We start from the raw sequence: 19383 nt of genomic DNA on the forward strand, positions 1-19383 counted from the left end.
GGGCCTTGCTGAGACTGGCCTCAAACTTGAAATCCTTCTGCCTCAGCCTCCCAAATTTCTAGAATTACAGGCGTGCATCACCATGCCCGGCTCATTTCTTTTGACTATATTCTTTTTGCATTCAGAAACAAGAAATAGCTGGTCTGGTTGTATAAATAAATTAAATTGAAAAAAATAAATTAAAATTGGCCAAGTTCAGTTTAAATTCTTCTTTCCTCAAGAAAAGTTTCAATTTCAACAATAATAAAGTCTCAATACTAGGAAGATTCTGGAAGCAGGAAGTACTTCCTTGCTAATTATATTTGCCTTTTTTCTTCTTCCTCATCTTCCCTTCCTCCTTTCCCCCTTACCTTTCCTCTTCTCCTTTCCTTCTACTTTTCTCATTATAGTAACCTTCTCTTAGGAGACTTTACAGAAAGGTGTAAATAGCTAAGTTCCTTGTCTAATTAATTTAAGAGCAAACCTACCCAGAAGAAGAGAAATGTGTCTTTGAACTAAGTGATTACTACAAATAATAATAATTATTTACACTATAATTTTTTTAGTTAAAATCATGTCAGTTTTTTTCTAATCAACCAGGTCTCTGAGAATAAATTACATAATAAGTTTATTAAACAAGTATGATAGTTTAAATTTAGAACGGAATGCCTTAAAGAAAATATTTTTATATATAAGCAAGTAAATCCTGACAAATAAGCCTGCATACAAATAAAATACAATTTTTGTACTTTCAAATGTACTAAATCCTCTGTTTTCTATAAAGGGAAGAAACTTTTATAAAATTGTAATTTTCCATATCCACAATTTAAACAATAAATTTTAAGATTAGACTACTCCATTTAAAAAGCAATATGACAGGCTGTGGTTGTGGCCGTTGGTAGAGCACTCACCTAGCACACGTGAGGCACTGGGTTTGATCCTCAGCACCACATAAAAATAAAATAAAGATATTGTGTCCACCTACAACTAAAAAGTAAATATTAAGAAAAAAAGGCAATGACACCTGTAGACAGTTTATGAAACATTTTTATTCTGGCCTCTATTCCCACTAGGTCCTATAGCTCCCTCTGGTGGGCAAATTGAACTGTACAGTTAACACCCAGTCCTTTCTTTTCCCTGTCCATCTCCGATCCTTCGCCAAAACTCAATTTGCTGGTTTTCTATTATCACTCCTTTCCACAAAACTCAATACAGTTAGTACTTTTTCTAAGAGACATAATAATACCTATTTCTCAAAGAATCACTCAAGGAAGTAAATAATTTCAGTTGTGAGACAGAACTGTAATTGAGATACAACAGTTGAGGTAAAAAGAAAATAAGACATTGAGGGGATTAAATATCAGTAAAATATCAAAATAAAATAAGACATAACTCCAAAATTATGGGAAAAAACCCCACTTCACTGCAATGAGTAAATGCTAACAATAAATGCAAACTCCCAACAGCTAACTGGAAACTAGACTGGACAGTAACAGAATTCCTGATGTTTCATAATCTCATATAATAATTCTCATAACTCATAAGCTATTTTATTTAGTTGGTTCAGTCGTACAACTAAAGTGAGGAATTCCAGAGTAGGATCATAGAGTTCTAGTGACTGTGTGGGTCTACTGAGGAGAGAAAACATACCATGCAGTTCATGGAGAACCAGCTGCTACCTAACATCAATTTGGACTAAATCTCTACAGTTGCCAGAATTATATTGGTTTACAAGTTTAGGAAGAGACTGTTCTTTGCTCCTATGCCACCACTGTTCTAAAATGACACAATGAGCTAAAAGCAATGATAAGATGAAGGTTGGGTTTTATTTGTTTTTTTCTTGTTGTTGTCCCACATACAGTATTCCCAAAGGCTAGTCAAGTTCCAGCCCTGTCCTTTGTATTCTCAGGTCCAAGCCATCCTGCACCTCTCAAGGAGCATTCACCTCTGGCAGAAGCAGCTCTATCAAGGTTGGTTTAGCTATGAACAGGTACTTCCTCATTCAGGTACTTCCTTTAACAGCTTAAAAGTCTCTGTTCCAAGGCTGGGGATATGGCTTCGTGGTAGGATGTGCTAGGTCCTGAGTTAGAGCCCCAGAACAGTGGCAAAAATAAATAAATAAATAGATAGATAGATAAATAAATAAATAAAATTCATCTATCCCAAACTTCCACCCAATACAAGAATCCCTTTTGCGCCATTTTAACAAATAATTACCCAACTTCCACTTGAACACTTCCAGTGATGCTCTGGAATTCACTCTCTTCACTTTTTAGAGTTCTGATAGCCAAAATGCTTTACTGAACTAAATTTCAACTTTAATTATCATCCATTCATCTTACATGTAGGTTATGAAGTAAAGTCTATCGTATGAAAAATATTTAAAAGAAACGAAGACAGCGATAGCCTATTCCCTTCTTCAGATTAAAAGTTTCCGGTTCCTTTCCTTGTTCTCTTTCCAGCTTTCCGCCTGGACAAAGCCAACCTTGTGCCAGGTAGCGCAGCCGGAACAGCGCCTCCAGGAACCTCAGCAGAGGTGGGCTGGGCGTAGGGATTTGAAGGGTGGCGCCAGAACGCGCGCTCCAATTTGAATGAGGCATGAGCGGAAGCGGTCCCAGAGCGCTGGCCAATAGACGGGTGTACTCGTCTCTAGGGAATTGTTGCGAACCAATCACAATCCTTGCAGGGTAGGAGGCGGGGTCACGCCAACAGCCCGGGCTCAGGCAGGCGCGGATTCCCAGTTCCTACTAGATACCTGCGCTGCTGCGCTGTGAAGTGAGGTTGCACAGGTAAGCAAGTTTTCCGGCCCCACACCCGGGAGAACGTACCCAGAGGAGCTCTAGTGACTGAGGCAGGAGGATCACAAGTTCGAGGCCAGTCTCAGCTTAGTCTTGGGGGAAGAAGTCTTGAGTTTTATCTTAACATGGGCGTTTTCCTCTCCACTGAAGGGAAAAATCAGAAAAGCCAATGGTGAGCGGAAGTTATAAGTATTTTCGCAGTGAACTTGGGTGGAAGCTTCTCCAGGGATACTAGGGAGAAATTTGCCAGGGTGAAAAAGACGGGTAAGTGCCCTGTACTCGCCGCAGGGTATGAGCAGGCCGTTATTTTTACTTTCTTCAACATCTCAGGTTTTGTTCATTAATTATTAAACGTCGTACAGGTTTGGATACATGAAAAAGCTTTTTTTAAAGACTAGGGACCTGTCCTAAAGAATCCGTCCAGATGAGAAGGAAGCTATCAGAGATGCATTTGAGTGGTGTATAGGGTTGGGATGCATTACTGTAGAGGAGGAAGAATTTGGTGTGTACTGATCTGTAGGTGTGACCGAGAATGATATGGGCATTATGTCTGTGGGGCTAAAGCATAAATGCAAGGGAAGTAGTTTCTAAATATGAAGCTAAAAATATGGGTTGAAGCTAGACTGTAAAGAACCTTAACACCCAGAAAATATGCAGCAATTGATGGCTTTCGAGCCAAGGAGTGGCACATACCGATTTGTTGATATAGTGAGACTGGAGTCTAGTTCCTTTTTTTGAAAGAAATGTCTTACCTGCTCTCACTCTTATCTAATCCCCTTACCTACCTTTCCAATGTGTTCTCATTTTATGTAAAGGTATAAAAGTTATACTTCAGGTTAATGGTTTCATTGTAACTGATTCCCAGTATATGCTTAAGGACAAAGTTGTAAGGTTCTGTGTATCAAAGTTAAGGTTAATTATCTAGTGAAGTAATTGCTCCAAGAGATGATGTTCTTAAAGGTGTAGCCAGAAGGACTGGGAGTGTAGCTTAGTGGTAGAGCATTTACTTAGCAAGCAAAGGGCCCTTGGGTTCAATCCCTAGCATCAAAACAAAACCAGCATAGCTAAGTAAATTTGGAAATACACAATGTATATGAAAGAGGTATGATATAATTGATTCTACTATTAATTCACCCATAGTATTAGTCTATTTAGATATTTAAATATTTCTGAAAGAGTGTGTTAATTGTGGAGAAGCACCTTGCCCCTCCCCTCTTTAAAAAAAAAAAGGAATGTGGGATGTATTGGCACATGCCTGTAGTTCTAGTGACTGAGGCAGGAGGATCACAAGTTCAAGGCCAGCCTCAGCTTAGTGAGGGCCTGTCTCAAAAAAAAAAAAAAAAAAAAGGGCTGGGGTTGTAGCTCAGTGGCAGAATGCCCCTGGATTAGCCCCCCATGTACACCCCACTACCCCATCAAAAAAAGAGACAACCAAAGAACTAAAATTAGTCTTTGGGACAGGATTCAGCAGTGTCTTAAGCAGGCAATACACAAATTTAGTCTCCTTTGAACATGTCTCCCTATGGTTAAGATGGATGCATCAAAGTTGATGATTATCATAAATTAAAACTGTCTTGGGCTGGGGATGTGGCTCAAGCGGTAGCGCACTCGCCTGGCATGCGTGCGGGCGGCCCGGGTTCGATCCTCAGCACCACATACCAACAAAGATGTTGTGTCTGCCGAGAACTAAAACAAAATAAATATTAAAAATTCTCTCTCTCTCTCTCTCTCTCTCTCCTCTCTCTCCCTCTCTCTTTAAAAAAAAAACTGTCTAGTAATCCTATCAAGTGATTCTTTGATTATAATTAGAAAGTAAAAATAACTTAGGGAGAGAATTGTGGAAATAAAGTTTTTACTGGGGTTTTTACAAATTAATTGGCTTTCTGATTAGTTTAAGGCTGTGTGAGTAAGTTAGCATGAATTAGTGTATCTAGGCCCCTTTGAATATAGGTTTACTGCTCAGAATCAGATCCTAAAATGTGATGACCATCTGAGGACTAATGTGACCATTTAAGCACTTGCTTTAAAAGGAGACCAACATATTTGCATAGTTATTAAAAATAAATCCTGGGCTGGGGTTGTGGCTCATTGATGGAGCAAGTGCCTAGCATGTGCGAGGCCCTGGGTTCAATCCTCAGCATCATCTAAAAATAAATAAAATAAAGGTATTGTGTCCAACTACAACTAAAAAATAAATATTAAAAAAAGTTGGAGCTGAGGTTGTGGCTCAGAGGTAGCGCGCTTGCCTAACACGTGTGACGCACTGGGTTCGATTCTCAGCACCATATACAAATAAATTAAAAAATAAAGGTCCATCAAAAACTAAAAAATATTTTTTTAAAAAAAGTTAAATAAATTCTACCAGCTGGGCGCAGTGGCACCCGCCTATAATCCCAGTGGCTCAGGAGGCTGAGGCCAGAGGATCGTGAGTTCAAAGCCAGCCTCAGCAAAAATGAGGCGCTAAGCAACTCAGTGAGACCCTGTCTCTAAAAAAAATTAAAAATAGGGTTTGGGACATGGCTCAGTGGTCGAGTGCCCCCGAATTCAATCCTTAGCACCCCTATTTTTACTGAAGTTCATCTCGAAAAAATTTTTATTTATGAATACTCAGTTCATGGGAATACTCAATGAAATACTTTTACATGTCCCTTTTTTGTGTATCTACACAAAGAATATGTGGTCTTATTCTCAGATCTAAGCACTAGAGAAATTAAGTGTTTCAAACTTTAGTAATGCTAAACATATTTTCTTGTAAAGAGTTTTCCTTCTTTTTTTAAGTTTGTATTTGTTCTTTTTAGTTACACATGACAATAGAATGTATTTTGATATATCATACATACGTGGAGTATAACTTTCCATTATTGTGGTTGTACATAATGTGGAGTTACACTGGTCATGTATTCATATATGGACATAGGAAAGTTCTGTCCCATTCATTCTACTGTCATGAGCCTTCCTTTGCGATATATATATTTAGTTGTAGATGGACACAATACCTTTATTTTATTTATTTATGTGGTGCTGAGGATTGAACCTAATGCCTCACACGTGCTAAGCAAGTGCTTTACCATTGAGCCCCAGCCCAGCCTCATATTCTTAAACTTTGCTACACATTTCCATCACTGTAACATTGATGATCAGGCTTTTATTTGTGATAACTTTTTATCATATTTATTGATAAAATAATTGACATACAATAAGCTGAATATATTGCGTGCAATGTGGTAGGTTTTTGACTTAAATACACATTTGTGAACATATTACCACAATCAAGATAATGAACATGTCTGTTACTTCCAAAAATTTCTTAGTAATCCCTTCTAGCCATGCCTTCCATTATCCCTCCATTTCTAAGCAAACACTTACTTAGAATAGAACTGGAGATTATGTGCTCTTTTTGTCTATCTACTACTTGCACTCAGCATGATTATTTTTGACATTCATGCCTGTTGTATCAGTAGTTTGTCCTTTTAAAAAAGTGTTGCATTTTAGAGTTATCCCACTGTTCATTTTTCCATTTTTCTATTGATGGATATTGGGGTTGTTTCCATTTTTTTTAACTTTATTAAGATATTCACATACCATATAAGTCGCATTTAAATAAATATGTGATTCAGTGGGTTTTAGCGTGTTCTTATGGTTGTGCAATCATTGCTACAATCCATTTTCATCATCCCCAAAAGAAATACTGCCCATTAGCAGCTGCTCCCTATCTTCTTTTCCCCATCCCTTGATAACCACTCATCTAATTTCTGTCTCTAATGTATTACCTATTCTAGACATTTCACATAAATGGAATTGTACAAGGCTATATATGATATTTTGTGACTTCTTTCACTTAACACAGTATTTCCAAGGCTGTTCTGTGGCATGTACGGGTGCTTTGTTTTTCTATTGCTGAATAATATTCCACAGTGTGGTCATATCATATTTGTTTATCCATTCTTCAAATTATGTATATTTGTATTGTTTTCATTTGTCGACTGCTACAAATAGTGCTGCTATTTGCATTAGTGTATGGATTTTATGGACATATAATTTCAGTTCTCTTGGGTATATGCCAAGGAGTGGATGCAGGGTCATAGGTAACTATGTAAACATTTTGTGGGACTGGCAGACTGTTTGCCAAAGCAACTGCCTCATTTCACATTCCCTTGAGCAACACATGAGGGTTCTGATTTCTTCATATCCTCATCAACACTTAGATATAATCTGGTTTTCTTCATTATAGACATTCTAGTGGTTGTGAAGTGATATTTCACTGTGGTTTTGATTTGTATTTCCCTAATGATTAATGATGTTGGAATCTTTTCATGTGCTGTTGAGGATTTGTATATTTTTGAAGGAATGTGTGTTTAAATCCTTTGCCTATTTTTTTTAATTGGGTTGTCTTTTTTCAGTGAGTTATTTATATATTTTAGATGCAAAGAAGTCCCTTATCTGGTATATAATGATTTATTAATATGTTTTTTTCCCTTCTGTTGTCTTATCACTTCATGGTTTAATTTTAATGAAGTCAGATTTTATCAAATTTTCTGTGTGCATGCTCTTGGTATCTTGTGTGTAAAAAAACTTTGCCTAACCCAAGACTACAAAGATATACTCTTATTTTCATTATTATTCCATTTATCTCTTTAATTTTTGCCAGATACAGAATTCTAAATCTGCTTTTCTATACTTTAAAGATGTTGCTCCACTGTCTTCTGGCATGCATTGTTTCTGAGGCATCTGTTGCCTTTATATTTTTGTTCCTTTGAACATAATATGTCTTCTTTCCTCATACTGCTTTTACATTTTCTTTTTATCACTATTTTGTTCTTGTTGTTGCAATTTGGTTAGAATGTGTTTTGTTTTCTTTGTGCTTCTTAGTAATTCTTTGAGCATCTTGAATCTGCAAGTTTATACTTTCAGTCAAGTTTGTGAATTTCTTGGCTATTATTTCTTCAAATATCTATCCTCCATCCTCTTTCTGGGACTCCATTGGAATGTGAATTAGGTTATTTGATGTTGTCTTATGGTTTCCAAATACCCTGTTCAATTTTTGACAGTTCTTTTTCCTTGTTTGTTGTCTAGAAGTTTGGGTCTTTTTCTTCCATGTTTCTCCTTAGCATGCCTGCTCTATTTCTTGAAGATATGGAATATTTTAATATAACGTTTTTAAAATTTTAATTTGTAATATAACTGTTTTAAAATCCTTACTCTTATCACTATTCATCTAGGTCATGTCTTTTTTCCTCTGACTGCTCTAAGACTATTCTTTTTGCAATACGTTCTCACTGTATTACTCAGGCTGGTCTCAAATGAGCCTCATGCCTCAGACTCCTTGAATAGCTGGGATTGCAGATTATTATTATAATCCCTTCTAGCCATCCCTTCCAACGAACATTTTCTTTTTTATCTTTGCTTTTTTTTTTAACAATTTAATTATGACATGCATAGAGTGGTTTTCTTTGTATTTCTCTCTCTTGAATATCTTACTTAGAAGTTCTTCACCCAATAGTTTTCTTCAGACTTTTGACTGTCTCATTGGGTTTAAAAAAAAAAAAAAAAGAATTAAAATACAAACTAGTATGAGTGGAGAGTTCATTTATTCCAAGGTCCTTGTATTGCTTGGAGAAGAGTTGGTACTAGTAAATGATATACTTTTAATTTAAAGTTGCTGAGGGGGTAACTTCTACTGGATTCAGTAATTCAGGTGTGTGTGTGTGAGTGTGTGTGTGTTTTGTACTTGATGTACATTTTATATAAAAAAGAAACTGTTGTAGGGTACAACAAGGCAGACTTACAAACAATCTTAAGTTGCAGAAAAACAAGAAAGTAACTTTCTATGTGATCCTAATAAAGGTACTCTTTCCTTGATCCTAAGAAAATCATATATTTTTAGAAGTTAAAGCTATTAAGTTTTCAGAAGTGCAAAATACATTCAGAAAAAAAGAAATCTTTATACTTAAGGGAAAAGTTCTGTTTTTCATTTTCTTTCTTTTTTTTTTTTTTTAAGAACCAGCTATATTTTTAGTTGTAGATGGACACAATACCTTTATTTTATTTATTTATTTTTATGTGGTGCTGAGGATTGAACCCAGTGCCTCACACGTGCTAGGCAAGCACTCCACCACTGAGCCACAATTTTTTGTTCTCGGCATAAATTTTCATTCTTTGCAAGGGAACCAAACTTCCTGAACCCCTTTCCGTGTTATCCACAACTTGAACTATTTCTGGATATCAAAAATCTGTTCACAAATGGGCTATGCAATTCGGTCATCCTTTTGACTTGATACTTTTCTTTGTCAAAATTAAACAATACAGCATTAGTTTCTCTTCTATAGACATCGTCTGTAACACCAGCTTCTACATCTACGAAATATTTGCAGCCAAGCCAGAGGTGGAACTACTCTTCTGTAAAACCCAGAAGGAAGAACTATCTGAATGTCTTTTCACAAAGGCCTTCTCCGTAGTGTACTGGATAATCATAAGCACTGTGTAGATCCTGGTGCACAGCCCTCGTGGGCCCCCTTGTCACATCAGGGCCTCAAGCCGCCCTTCTTGGTAGGCCGTGACTGCTTACTGGAGGAGATGGTATGTGTGTTTTTAAAGCAGGGCATTGCAGAGCAAGGATGCCAGGGAAGGAGAGAACAGGGTTTCCAGAAAGACCAAGAACAGATTGAGCCCTGCAGCAAGAAACACTCTAGGCTCTAACCTCTAGCTTTTCAACTTTAGACTTTGATAAGTTAAATGTGTATGTTCAAATCTATGTGATGATTTTTAAAAGTAGACCAAAAATTTTCAAGACAATAGAGAAAATCTAAAAGAAGGAAAAAAAAACCTTATAATTTCAGATATATACAAAAGGCACATAATAAGCCTAAAGATACAGAAAAATAGAAAATGAAACAATAGGAAATGGTGTCTCAGGCAAATATCATCTAGAAGAAAGCTGAGATAGCTTTAATATGAAAGATACTTTAAGGATAAATCATTACTAGAGAAGAGAACATTCTCTAAAAATGATAAAAGCTAAAATTTGCTATAAATATGTAACAATTTTAAACTTGTATGTCTCTAATAGCCTAACCTAAATATTTAAGGCAAAATTTGACAAAACTACCAGGAGAAATTACATTTACCATCGTAGTGCTTTATCAGTTAAACATCAGTCTCAATAATTGATAAATCACAAGAGAAAAAAATCAGTACAGACATAAAAAACAAAAACAAAGTTAAGCTTATCTAATGGCATAAATAGACTATTTCCTCAAATAACTTTGGTGTGTAGGTATTTTTAAGCATACACAGGACATTTGTGAATAGTGACTACATATTTGACAATAAAGCAAGACTCATCAAATTCAAAGGATATATATATAAACTACACATTAGAAATCAGTAACATATAACTAGGAAACCCCCACATTTGAAAATTAAACCCATTTCTAAATTAAAGAGGAAATTGTAAGGGAAAGTAGAGCATATTGAGAATGGGAGAATATTCTACAGATCAAAATTTTGGTATTCAATGACAATTAGAAGGCAATGTATAGTCTCAGTGTGTTTACATTTGAAATAAGAAAGATGAAAAATTAAGCATAACCTAAGTTGGAAAAACTAAGAAAGTAGGATAGAAATAAGCAGAGTCAAAAGCTTTGCCTTAAAGGTTAGAAATCAGGCAAGAATAACAGCTATCAGCTCTTCTGTTCTAGGTTGTGCTGGAAGTTACCATCAGAAGAGAAGACAGGAGAAGGGTAGAAGGGGAGAGAGAAACTGATTATGTGTGGATGATGTGATTGGCTGTTAGAATTACCCAAACCCCCCCACCCCTAAGTGGATTTAATATTAACATTATTAAGGTTTCAGTTAAAAATTGATTATATTTATATATACTAGCAAGAAATAGGTAGAAAATATTTTTTTGAAAAGATAAAAAATAAAATGCTTAGGAATATATCTAACATCAAATAAGACTTTACATAAAAATTATAAAATTTTTTATAATTTGCTTTTTTTAACAGTTTATAAAGATCCATGAGTAAATCATATTGGCCAATTATACCTCAATAAAGCTGGAAACAATTTAAGTAAATAATGAAAATAAGCTGTAGTAATTGAAACACTGGAATATTAGCCCAAAAATAATCTACTTAACCAATGCAACACATTCAAGCAAGAGTCCCAAAATAGATCCACTTGTAGACAGAAATTTAATTTATGGTAATATCAGGGAGAAGAATGGACTTTTCCAGTAGATGGTGCTAGGACAATTGGCTATATATTTATTTGGTGAATATTTTTAAATTGGACTCCTACCTCTCACAATATAAAAATACCAATTCCTAGTGAATTAAAAAAATTGAAATGTGAAAAGTGAAATTATAACAAGATTTGAGGAATGTGTTGGAAAATATCTTTAAATTTGGTATGGAAATGATTTTAAATTGATTTAAATGTTTTGATCAAAGGGCACCTTAAAGTGGAAAGATGACCATAACTAGGAGATACTTGTAATACCTATCAAATTATTACCATCCTGTGGCTGGTCGGTCACCAGAGGGAGAACTAGAGGAAGAGAGTGAATGGATGTGTTGTGGGATTCGTTTTAGATGAGAAAGACTTTGGACTTATTTGAATGTTAGGACTAAGAGGGAAAGATTGGCAGTACTAGGGAAAGGTGGACTAACTGATGGGGTAGGTTTCCTGAAGAACTGGGAAGATGTGGAATCCGCATGGAGAGAACTTCAGGCAGCAGCTTGTGTCTGAGGATTGACATTCATTCTTGCTCTCACAGAGCTTAGATAGGCTTCCTCACGCTGCAAGTATTTGTCCAGGCCCTGCCTGGCCTCATGAGTTTATAATTATTAGAGGAAGCATACATTAATTTAAAACCTTTAGTAGTTTTTTCATTTGTTTGGGTGTTTTGTTTTATACGGGGGATTGAATCCAGAGGCATTTTACCACTGAGCTACACCCCCAGTCCTTTGTATTGTAAGACAAGGTCTTGCTAAGTTGCTGAAGCGGCCCTCAAACTTGTAATCCTACTTTGACCTCCTGTTTATTTTAAAAATTTATTTGCTAGAGTAGATGAAATGTTCACAAGAAGGAAGTAGAAAAAACTCAGACTCCCTTGTCAGAATAGAGATTAAGAGGAATCCGACCTTCACTAAATTGAAAGTATGTGCTGAAAGTTCCAGTCACCTCTGCTAACTATTTCATGGTTGCTCTTTTTCCTCCCTCAGCACATCCCAACCAGACTGTTTTGTGGAGCGGTGAGCTGTGTGGTTCCTTTTACTTGGGATCATGCAAAGAGCATCCCGACTGAAAAAAGAGCTGCACATGTTATCTACAGAGCCACCCCCAGGCATCACATGCTGGCAAGAAAAGGACCAGACTGATAACCTGCGAGCTCGTGGGTATCCCATCATGCCTATCATGAGGGTCATGGCCCCATTTGAAAATTGTGCTGAAATCAAACATTTGTGTGTTCTGAAGTAGGGAACAGTTATAAGGTCCAAGTACCCTCCCATCTTTTTTATACTTATTTGTTTATTGTCCTAAAAGTTTTGCTTGGAATTTCTGGAGTCTTTCAGTTTTTATTATACCTTTTGCTGATTTAAAATCAGAATTTTGGCATCAGCTCTAAAGCAGTATTTAGACCAAAGCTGGCCATTTCAAATATCTAGGAGGCCAGACGGGAAACATAAGTGATTAAAATATTGCTGTCCAAACAAAACAAATCTGTAGGTTGTATTTGGTCTGGTAGCCAGCATTTACAACTTCTGTTTTAGATCTTCTCTTTGTCCTTTGAGACCATCAGCTTTTGGGGTACATCAACATTATGATGCATTGCAAAAGACTAAAGCCCTGAGAGAAAATTATTGTCCTGGACCTAGTTTTTCTGTTAGGACCATACCCTTATTAAGTCCATATGGAATGATAATTCAAATCATCTGATTCCCTTTTTACCTTTTCTTTAAAGAAATATTAGGTGGAGCCAATACACCTTATGAGAAAGGTGTTTTCAAGTTGGAAATCCTCATTCCTGAGAGGTTAGTGCAAGTTCAGTTCTTAACCTATAAAGTAAAAGTTACTGGAAGATGGAACAACGTAGTATATAGAGTATTAAACGTAGGAGTAAAGCATCTGATTTTCTTTGGGTTTTTTTGGTGTTTGTTTTCTGTCGGTGCTGGGATCAAATCCATAGCTGTGCACATGCTAGGCAAGCATTCCACCACTAAGCTACACCCGCAACCCAAAGCACCTGGGTTTTAATTCTAGTCTTGTCATGACTTAATACAATTAAGTTTTTTTGCTTGTTTGTTTTGTTTTTATCTCTCTGGAATTCAATTTCCTTGTCTAAAAGAATGGACTAAATCACAACTGAGCCTTCCCTCATCCCACCTCTGAACCTTTAAACCATGCTAAAATATGCATAACATAAAATTGATCATTTTAACCATCTTTTTGTTGTTGTTGTTTTGTACAAAAAAAAGTAAAGTGTCCCTGGATTAAAACCACGGGTACTTGACCACTGAGCTACATCCTCAACCCTTTTTATTTATTTGAGACAGGGTCTTGCTAAGTTGCTTAGGGCCTCACAAAATTGCAGAGGCTGGCCTAGAACTTCAGATCCTCCTACCTCAGGCTCCCAAATCACTGAGATTACAGGCATGGGTCACCACAGCCAGCCATTTTAACCATTTTTAAAATATTCACATTGTTGTGCAACCATCACTAAATCTATCTATATAACTTTTTTATCTTCCCAAACTATATAACTCCCTGTCTCCCCTGCCCCCGGTTCCTGGCAACCACCATTCAACTTTCCATCTCAATATTAAGGTCCTTCTTAGTTAAAGTCTTCTTTAAGACTCTGATCAGTTAAGTTACAGTTGTACTTTTGTGCAGAATGAGGAAGGATGAAATGAATACCTATCTATTAAAATGTAGACATTTAAAAGGTCATCCTGGCCAAACTTGATAAAGCCTGAGAGAATAGCTTAAGAATCATCATACTTCAGTTCTGAAAATAGACTGGGAACTTTCCAAGATTTGTTTCTCACTAAAGAGACATAATACTAAATGCAACGTATAAGTCTTAATTAGATCCCATTTCGAAAAAGCTAGCTATAAAAAAAAAAAAAATTGGGACAGTTAAGGAAATCTGAATAGGAAGAGATATTATGGAATTATTTTTTAAAAGTTTTGTAGGTGTAATGGTGTTAGAGTTCTATAGGAGAATATCCTTATTCTTAAGAGATACATGCTGAAATATTGAGAAGATAAAATAGAGCTGGGAATGTAGTTCAGTGGTAGAGTGATCATATAGCATGTGCAAGGCCCCAGGAATCCCTAGTGCTAAAAAAAAGGTGAAGTGGCTTGATTTCAGGTGGTGGGTATATGAATGTTTCTGATACTATTATTTCAACTTTTGACTATTCTTAAATTTTTATGATAAAAATTTGGGAAGGGGCTGGGGATGTGGCTCAAGCGGTAGCGCGCTCGCCTGGCATGTGTGCGGCCTGGGTTCAATCCTCAGCACCATATACCAACAAAGATGTTGTGTCTGCCGAGAACTAAAAATAAATATTAAAAATTCTCTCTCTCTCTCTCTCTCTCTCTCTCTCTCTCTCTCTCTCTCTCTCTCTCCTCTCTCTCTCTTTAAAAAAAAAAAAATGGGGGAAGAGAAAAGGTTTGCCTCATTTCAAATGCTGCCTTCTTGACATTTTTCTAATATCAGCATTACCTTTTATCTATTAGTGACCAGGGAGGTACTTAAAACATAATAAAAGCCATAGTAAAATAATGATTTCCTGTTCTATACATTCAAAGGTACCCATTTGAACCTCCGCAGATCCGATTTTTGACTCCAATCTATCATCCAAACATTGATTCTGCTGGAAGGATTTGTCTAGATGTTCTCAAACTGCCACCAAAAGTGAGTGGTGTATAAAGATTAACTGAATAAAACTTGAATTACAATGTCACATTCTAATATAAAAGCAAGTGCTTATCTGTGTACAGGGTGCCTGGAGACCATCACTCAACATTGCAACTGTGTTGACCTCTATTCAGCTGCTCATGTCAGAACCCAACCCTGATGACCCACTGATGGCTGACATTGTAAGTACCCCATTTCCTCAGCAGCACATAGCCTACTCTCTCATAACTCTAATGATGCATACTATGCCAAATCTTTTTTTTTTTCTTCTTTTTCCTCCATGAATTCTTTTGTCTCAGTCCTCAGAATTTAAATATAATAAGCCAGTCTTCCTCAAGAATGCCAGGGAGTGGACAGAGAAGCATGCAAGACCAAAACAAAAGGTATGATATTTGCTATTATTATCAGTTTGTTAAATGTATATATATCTATATATGTATAAAAATAATGTTTATTAGATTTGCCAAATTTATACTGTAGTTAGAATAGGTAGGTGATCTTTTTCTCCTATTGCAACCATCTAAAAACTATTTAACAAAACAGCCTGGTAGCTAACCAGCAGTAGATTTTTCCTAATAGTTGTCATCTGCTGGCAACACTAGAGGGCAGGCAGCTTCTAGTTAATATATATATTATTTTTTTTGTATTCTAGAGGGTAGCAGGAATAGAAAGGGAGGTGACTTGAAGGGTTTTTTTTTTTTCTGAGTTATCTCTTTTAATACTGAGAAAGGACTATATTTATAGAAACTAGTTGCAGAAATAGGGAGGGTTTTAGGTTGAAGGGGAAATTTTTATATTTCTTATGGGACCATTCTCAGAAGAAAGGAAAAGGAAAAACTTCCCTAATTTAAGTTGATAAAGTTTCCTCATTTAACAAAATACAAATTACAAGATTATAGAGATTAGCACATCCTGGTTTTTGCTGAGTTACAAGATACTTGAAATTGAGTAGAGTAGCAGTTATGTGTTATTTGTTAAAGGAAATAATTAAAACATACAAAAATTTTAGGAAGATGCTTTCAGAGAAAATACCATATACACCATGCAATATATAAACCTTGTAACAAAATACCTGGAAATAATATTACAGAGCTTCACTGTTTTTCTTTGGCATTTGTGTGAACTTTGTTGTATTTCACCTTACCTCTCCTTTTTAGGCCACTGAGGAAGAGATGCTTGATAATTCAGCAGAGGGAAATGAGTCTGAAGCCCACAACTCAACACAAAAAAGGAAGGCCAGGCAGCTAGTAGGCAGAGAAAAGAAATTTTGCCCTGATGTTCAGGGAGTTTGTCCTGGTCCATCTTAGTTAATGTATCCTTTGACGAGATGGTCTAATTTGCTTACCTTTCCTAAATGTTTTTCTTGGTATTTGATGACATTGTAATTTTTGTATCCTATAAAAGACCCTGTATATTTATGTGTTCTGCTCTCGAGTGATTCTCTGTTTGTTTTATTTATCTTGCACATATGTATTTTGAAACCTTTTAAACCTGAAAAATAAATAATCATCTAATGTTGAGTATGTGTTTATCCTTCATGGGTATTTGAGAGTGGACTGGCCGGGGTGCTGTATAATCAGAATGTTAAAATATCTGTCCTTTCTATTGTCAACTTACCACCATCACTAGGGACACTGAATGTTTAATATAGAGGCAAAGTAGCCGTTAGAAATAATTCAGTTACCTCTAGGCTCTCAGAAGTCCTTTTTGAGGACTTTTCAGAGTCCTCAAAACTGGGAATAAGGCAGTGTGCCCTTTTGTTAATGTTTCATCTTTTTGCAGCTTTCACTTTTTGTGATCAGTATAGCTGTTCCTGTCAGCAAATATTTAAGGTACACCTACTGTGTGCCAAGTATTATGTTTATGTTTGAGAACGTAAAGGCAAGGAGGTCAGACATGGGATTGTTCAAATAATCATACAAATTTAAACAGGGATTATTAATCCCTTTCACTCCCTAGCATCATTTCATGGCAAAGTATTACTCTGAACAATTAGGTGCTGCACTTGAATCCCCTACTTGTGATTTTATATACTTATCTTTTTTTTTTTTTCTTTTTTCTTCATGCTAGAATCAAATCCAGGGCCCTACATGTGTTCGGCAAACACTCTACCACTGAGCTGTATCTCTAGACCTTATAGAATTCTCCAACTCACTACTCAAAGACAGTTACTGTGTTCATTTTAAAGTCCAGGAGTTAATTTTATTCTGGGTTTGTCTTCTATACTCATTAAGTTAAGTTTGGGGTTCCTAGATACCATTAATGTATCAGTTAGGATGCTTTCAGTAGTGAATAAAATCTGACCCTGACTGGTAATAAAGGAAATCTATCACCTTACTGAATAGAAGGGGTAGAGCAAACATCTGGATTGGTGGGTTCAGAAATTCAGCGATATCAAGATCTTGGTTTCTGTGCATCCTCCGTCCACACTATCAGCTTTCTCTCAGGCTGCTTTTTCCTAAAGTTTCTTCCCCTCCTAGGTAACAACCTACTAGCCTCAGTGACACTTTCTTCTTAACATCTATCAGACCAGAGGCCTCTGCTTTCTGTGGAACAAAAGTCTATTATTGAACCACCCTGGAAGCAATCACTGTAGCCAGGGAAACGCCTTGCACTGATTGGTCTGGGTTTAACACATGTGAAATGAGAGTTGGACTTAGGGAACCCATTGTAGGAAAACAGCACTTCTAATAAACCAAAAAACCTCCTACACTCTAATCTGTCACCCAGTCTGTTCAGCTCTACAAGCTACTTTTCCCCACCTCCACTTCTAATACTGGTTCAAGCTCAACTCATCATCTCTCACCTGCATCTTAGCCACAGCCTTCTATCTTGTTTCCTTGCCACCACCCTTGACCCTTGAGAGTCCCTGCTTCTCATAGCAGCAGGAATAATCTCTTGACAATGGAGGTCAGATTTGGCTTCCGTCCTTGAACAACCCCTCCAAGTGGGTTCCTTTTTCAATGAGAACAAAAATCTAGTCTACTTCCCTACCAGTGAGACCCTTCATGATCTGGCCCTTACTTGCTTAATCTCTACTCCTTCTACACCACACTCCAGCCACACTGGCCCCCTTTCAATCTCAAACATTCGTGCTTCAAGTCTCTCACATATGCCATTTCCTCTGCCTCCTACATTCCTCTGGATGATCTCGACTGACCATTTCAAATGTAGCTGTAGCAGAAAGGCCTCATGCCATCTACAGATGCCCTAGAGCCTCAGGTACTCTCTGGCTCATAGCCCATTACCCTGATTAATTTTCCTCATAGCACTGGAACCTATCTGAAAAATGTGTGTCTACTGTCTTGACCCCAGGTGCTGAGGATATAGTGGCTACAGGGGACTATTCTCTAATCACAAGAAATACCAGAGATGAAAGTTACTAGAAGCCAGTCATCCCTCTATCTCTGCCTTAACAAGTGCAGAGGACTTGGGTTAGAGATCAGAAGTGATGGGCCTGAGAACTAGAAAAGCCCAGATCCTACCCCCAGCCCAAGATGAGAAATGGCTAAAAGCCAGAACTTGAGTCAAGAAGACCTGGTTCCAGCCCTGGTGGTGCTGCTTCCCACTTGCACTACCTTAGTGCTCTGCTCAATCTTTCTGGTTTTGGTTTTTGCCTCTGTAAAGCAGATCATGATGGTCCTTAACCCATGAGATCATTGTGAGGATCGACTGAGATGATGCGTGTAAAACACCCAGAACATGACCTGGCACAGTGCTCAACATTAGTTGGGTACTTGGCTGAGGACTGGGGAATGGAGACAGCAGTCAACCATCGGTGGGCCTCAGAAGCTGCTCTGCCCCCTGCCTATTTGCCAGTTTACTCCGTTCCTAGGACAAGCAAGCTGAGCAAAGTTTCTCAACTCGAAACCCCTAATTAAAGAGGAGAGATGACATCCATGACTGATCATATAAACACTGCATATTCCAAGTTCCCTTCTCCTGCTGCCCCAGTCCCCCTCTTCACCTCTCCCCACAAGCTATCTAAATAAGAACAGATTTTACCACCCACCTTGTGGGCAGAGTCGAAGCTGAGGCTGGGACCAGCTATTTATCCTTCGGCTGCTGCGGGAATTCAACACATACAAATAAAGCTCCTTTTCCAGCCAAGTGTGTATTTTTCCATCAGCGTGTGGCCCCCCTGCCCAGGTTGTCTTGTTTAGGTTGGGACAGCAGGAGGGAGGGGACAGGGAGGGGTGTGGGGGCTGTGGTTTCAGAATCTGCCCCCCAGGCTGGCTGGCTGCAGGGCAGCTTTCGGTCCCTGACTGCACGGGGCTGCCAGTGAAGTCTGGGAGAGGCTGGGGCAACACTCATTGCACACGAGAAACAACACATTCCGCTCTCTCCTTGCTTCTTGGCAAGTCACTCCTGCCTCCTGCCATGGCCCCCAGAGTGTCCATCCCTCCCTCCAACTCGTAGTTTATATTAGGGATGACAGATTATCCAATGCCTCTCATCCTACCCTCCCTTCCACACCCCCCACCCAGCTCCAAGGTTTCTCCCTTCCATGAGCTTACCTCGCCCATCCCTTCCCCCACTCCACTAGACTGGGTCCCCTTCCTTCCACTGCCTTCCTCTGTTAACCAGAACCCTGAAACTTGTGCTTTAGACAAGAGGTGCCTCCCATCAGAGGCACCCTCCTCTAGGAGGTGAATTCTTAGTCACCTGGTTTTCTCT

General features: G+C 37.7%; 1 protein-coding gene across 1 annotated transcript; it reads left to right on the forward strand.

Moving 5' to 3' along the window:
* The first annotated feature begins 1267 nt into the window (after positions 1–1267).
* Positions 1268–16112, forward strand: UBE2T (ubiquitin conjugating enzyme E2 T). Its single transcript, XM_081297280.1, has 7 exons — positions 1268–2768; positions 12005–12174; positions 12745–12814; positions 14598–14703; positions 14790–14888; positions 15006–15089; positions 15864–16112. The coding sequence occupies exons 2-7, from the start codon at positions 12066–12068 to the stop codon at positions 16011–16013; spliced, it is 618 nt and encodes a 205-aa protein (XP_081153406.1). The 5' UTR covers positions 1268–2768; positions 12005–12065; the 3' UTR covers positions 16014–16112.
* Positions 16113–19383: the final 3271 nt, after the last annotated feature.

This window comes from Spermophilus citellus (genome assembly GCF_964194105.1).
Source record: "Spermophilus citellus genome assembly, chromosome: 6".
Taxonomy (NCBI): domain Eukaryota; kingdom Metazoa; phylum Chordata; class Mammalia; order Rodentia; family Sciuridae; genus Spermophilus; species Spermophilus citellus.

Excerpts from the sequence above, each read along its gene's own strand:
- UBE2T (XM_081297280.1), top strand. The coding sequence starts at position 12,066 with ATGCAAAGAGCATCCCGACTGAAAAAAGAGCTGCACATGTTATCTACA. Across the intron at positions 12,815-14,597 it reads GAAATCCTCATTCCTGAGAG|GTACCCATTTGAACCTCCGC; the intron begins GTTAGTGCAAGT and ends ATACATTCAAAG. Across the intron at positions 14,889-15,005 it reads ACCCACTGATGGCTGACATT|TCCTCAGAATTTAAATATAA; the intron begins GTAAGTACCCCA and ends CTTTTGTCTCAG.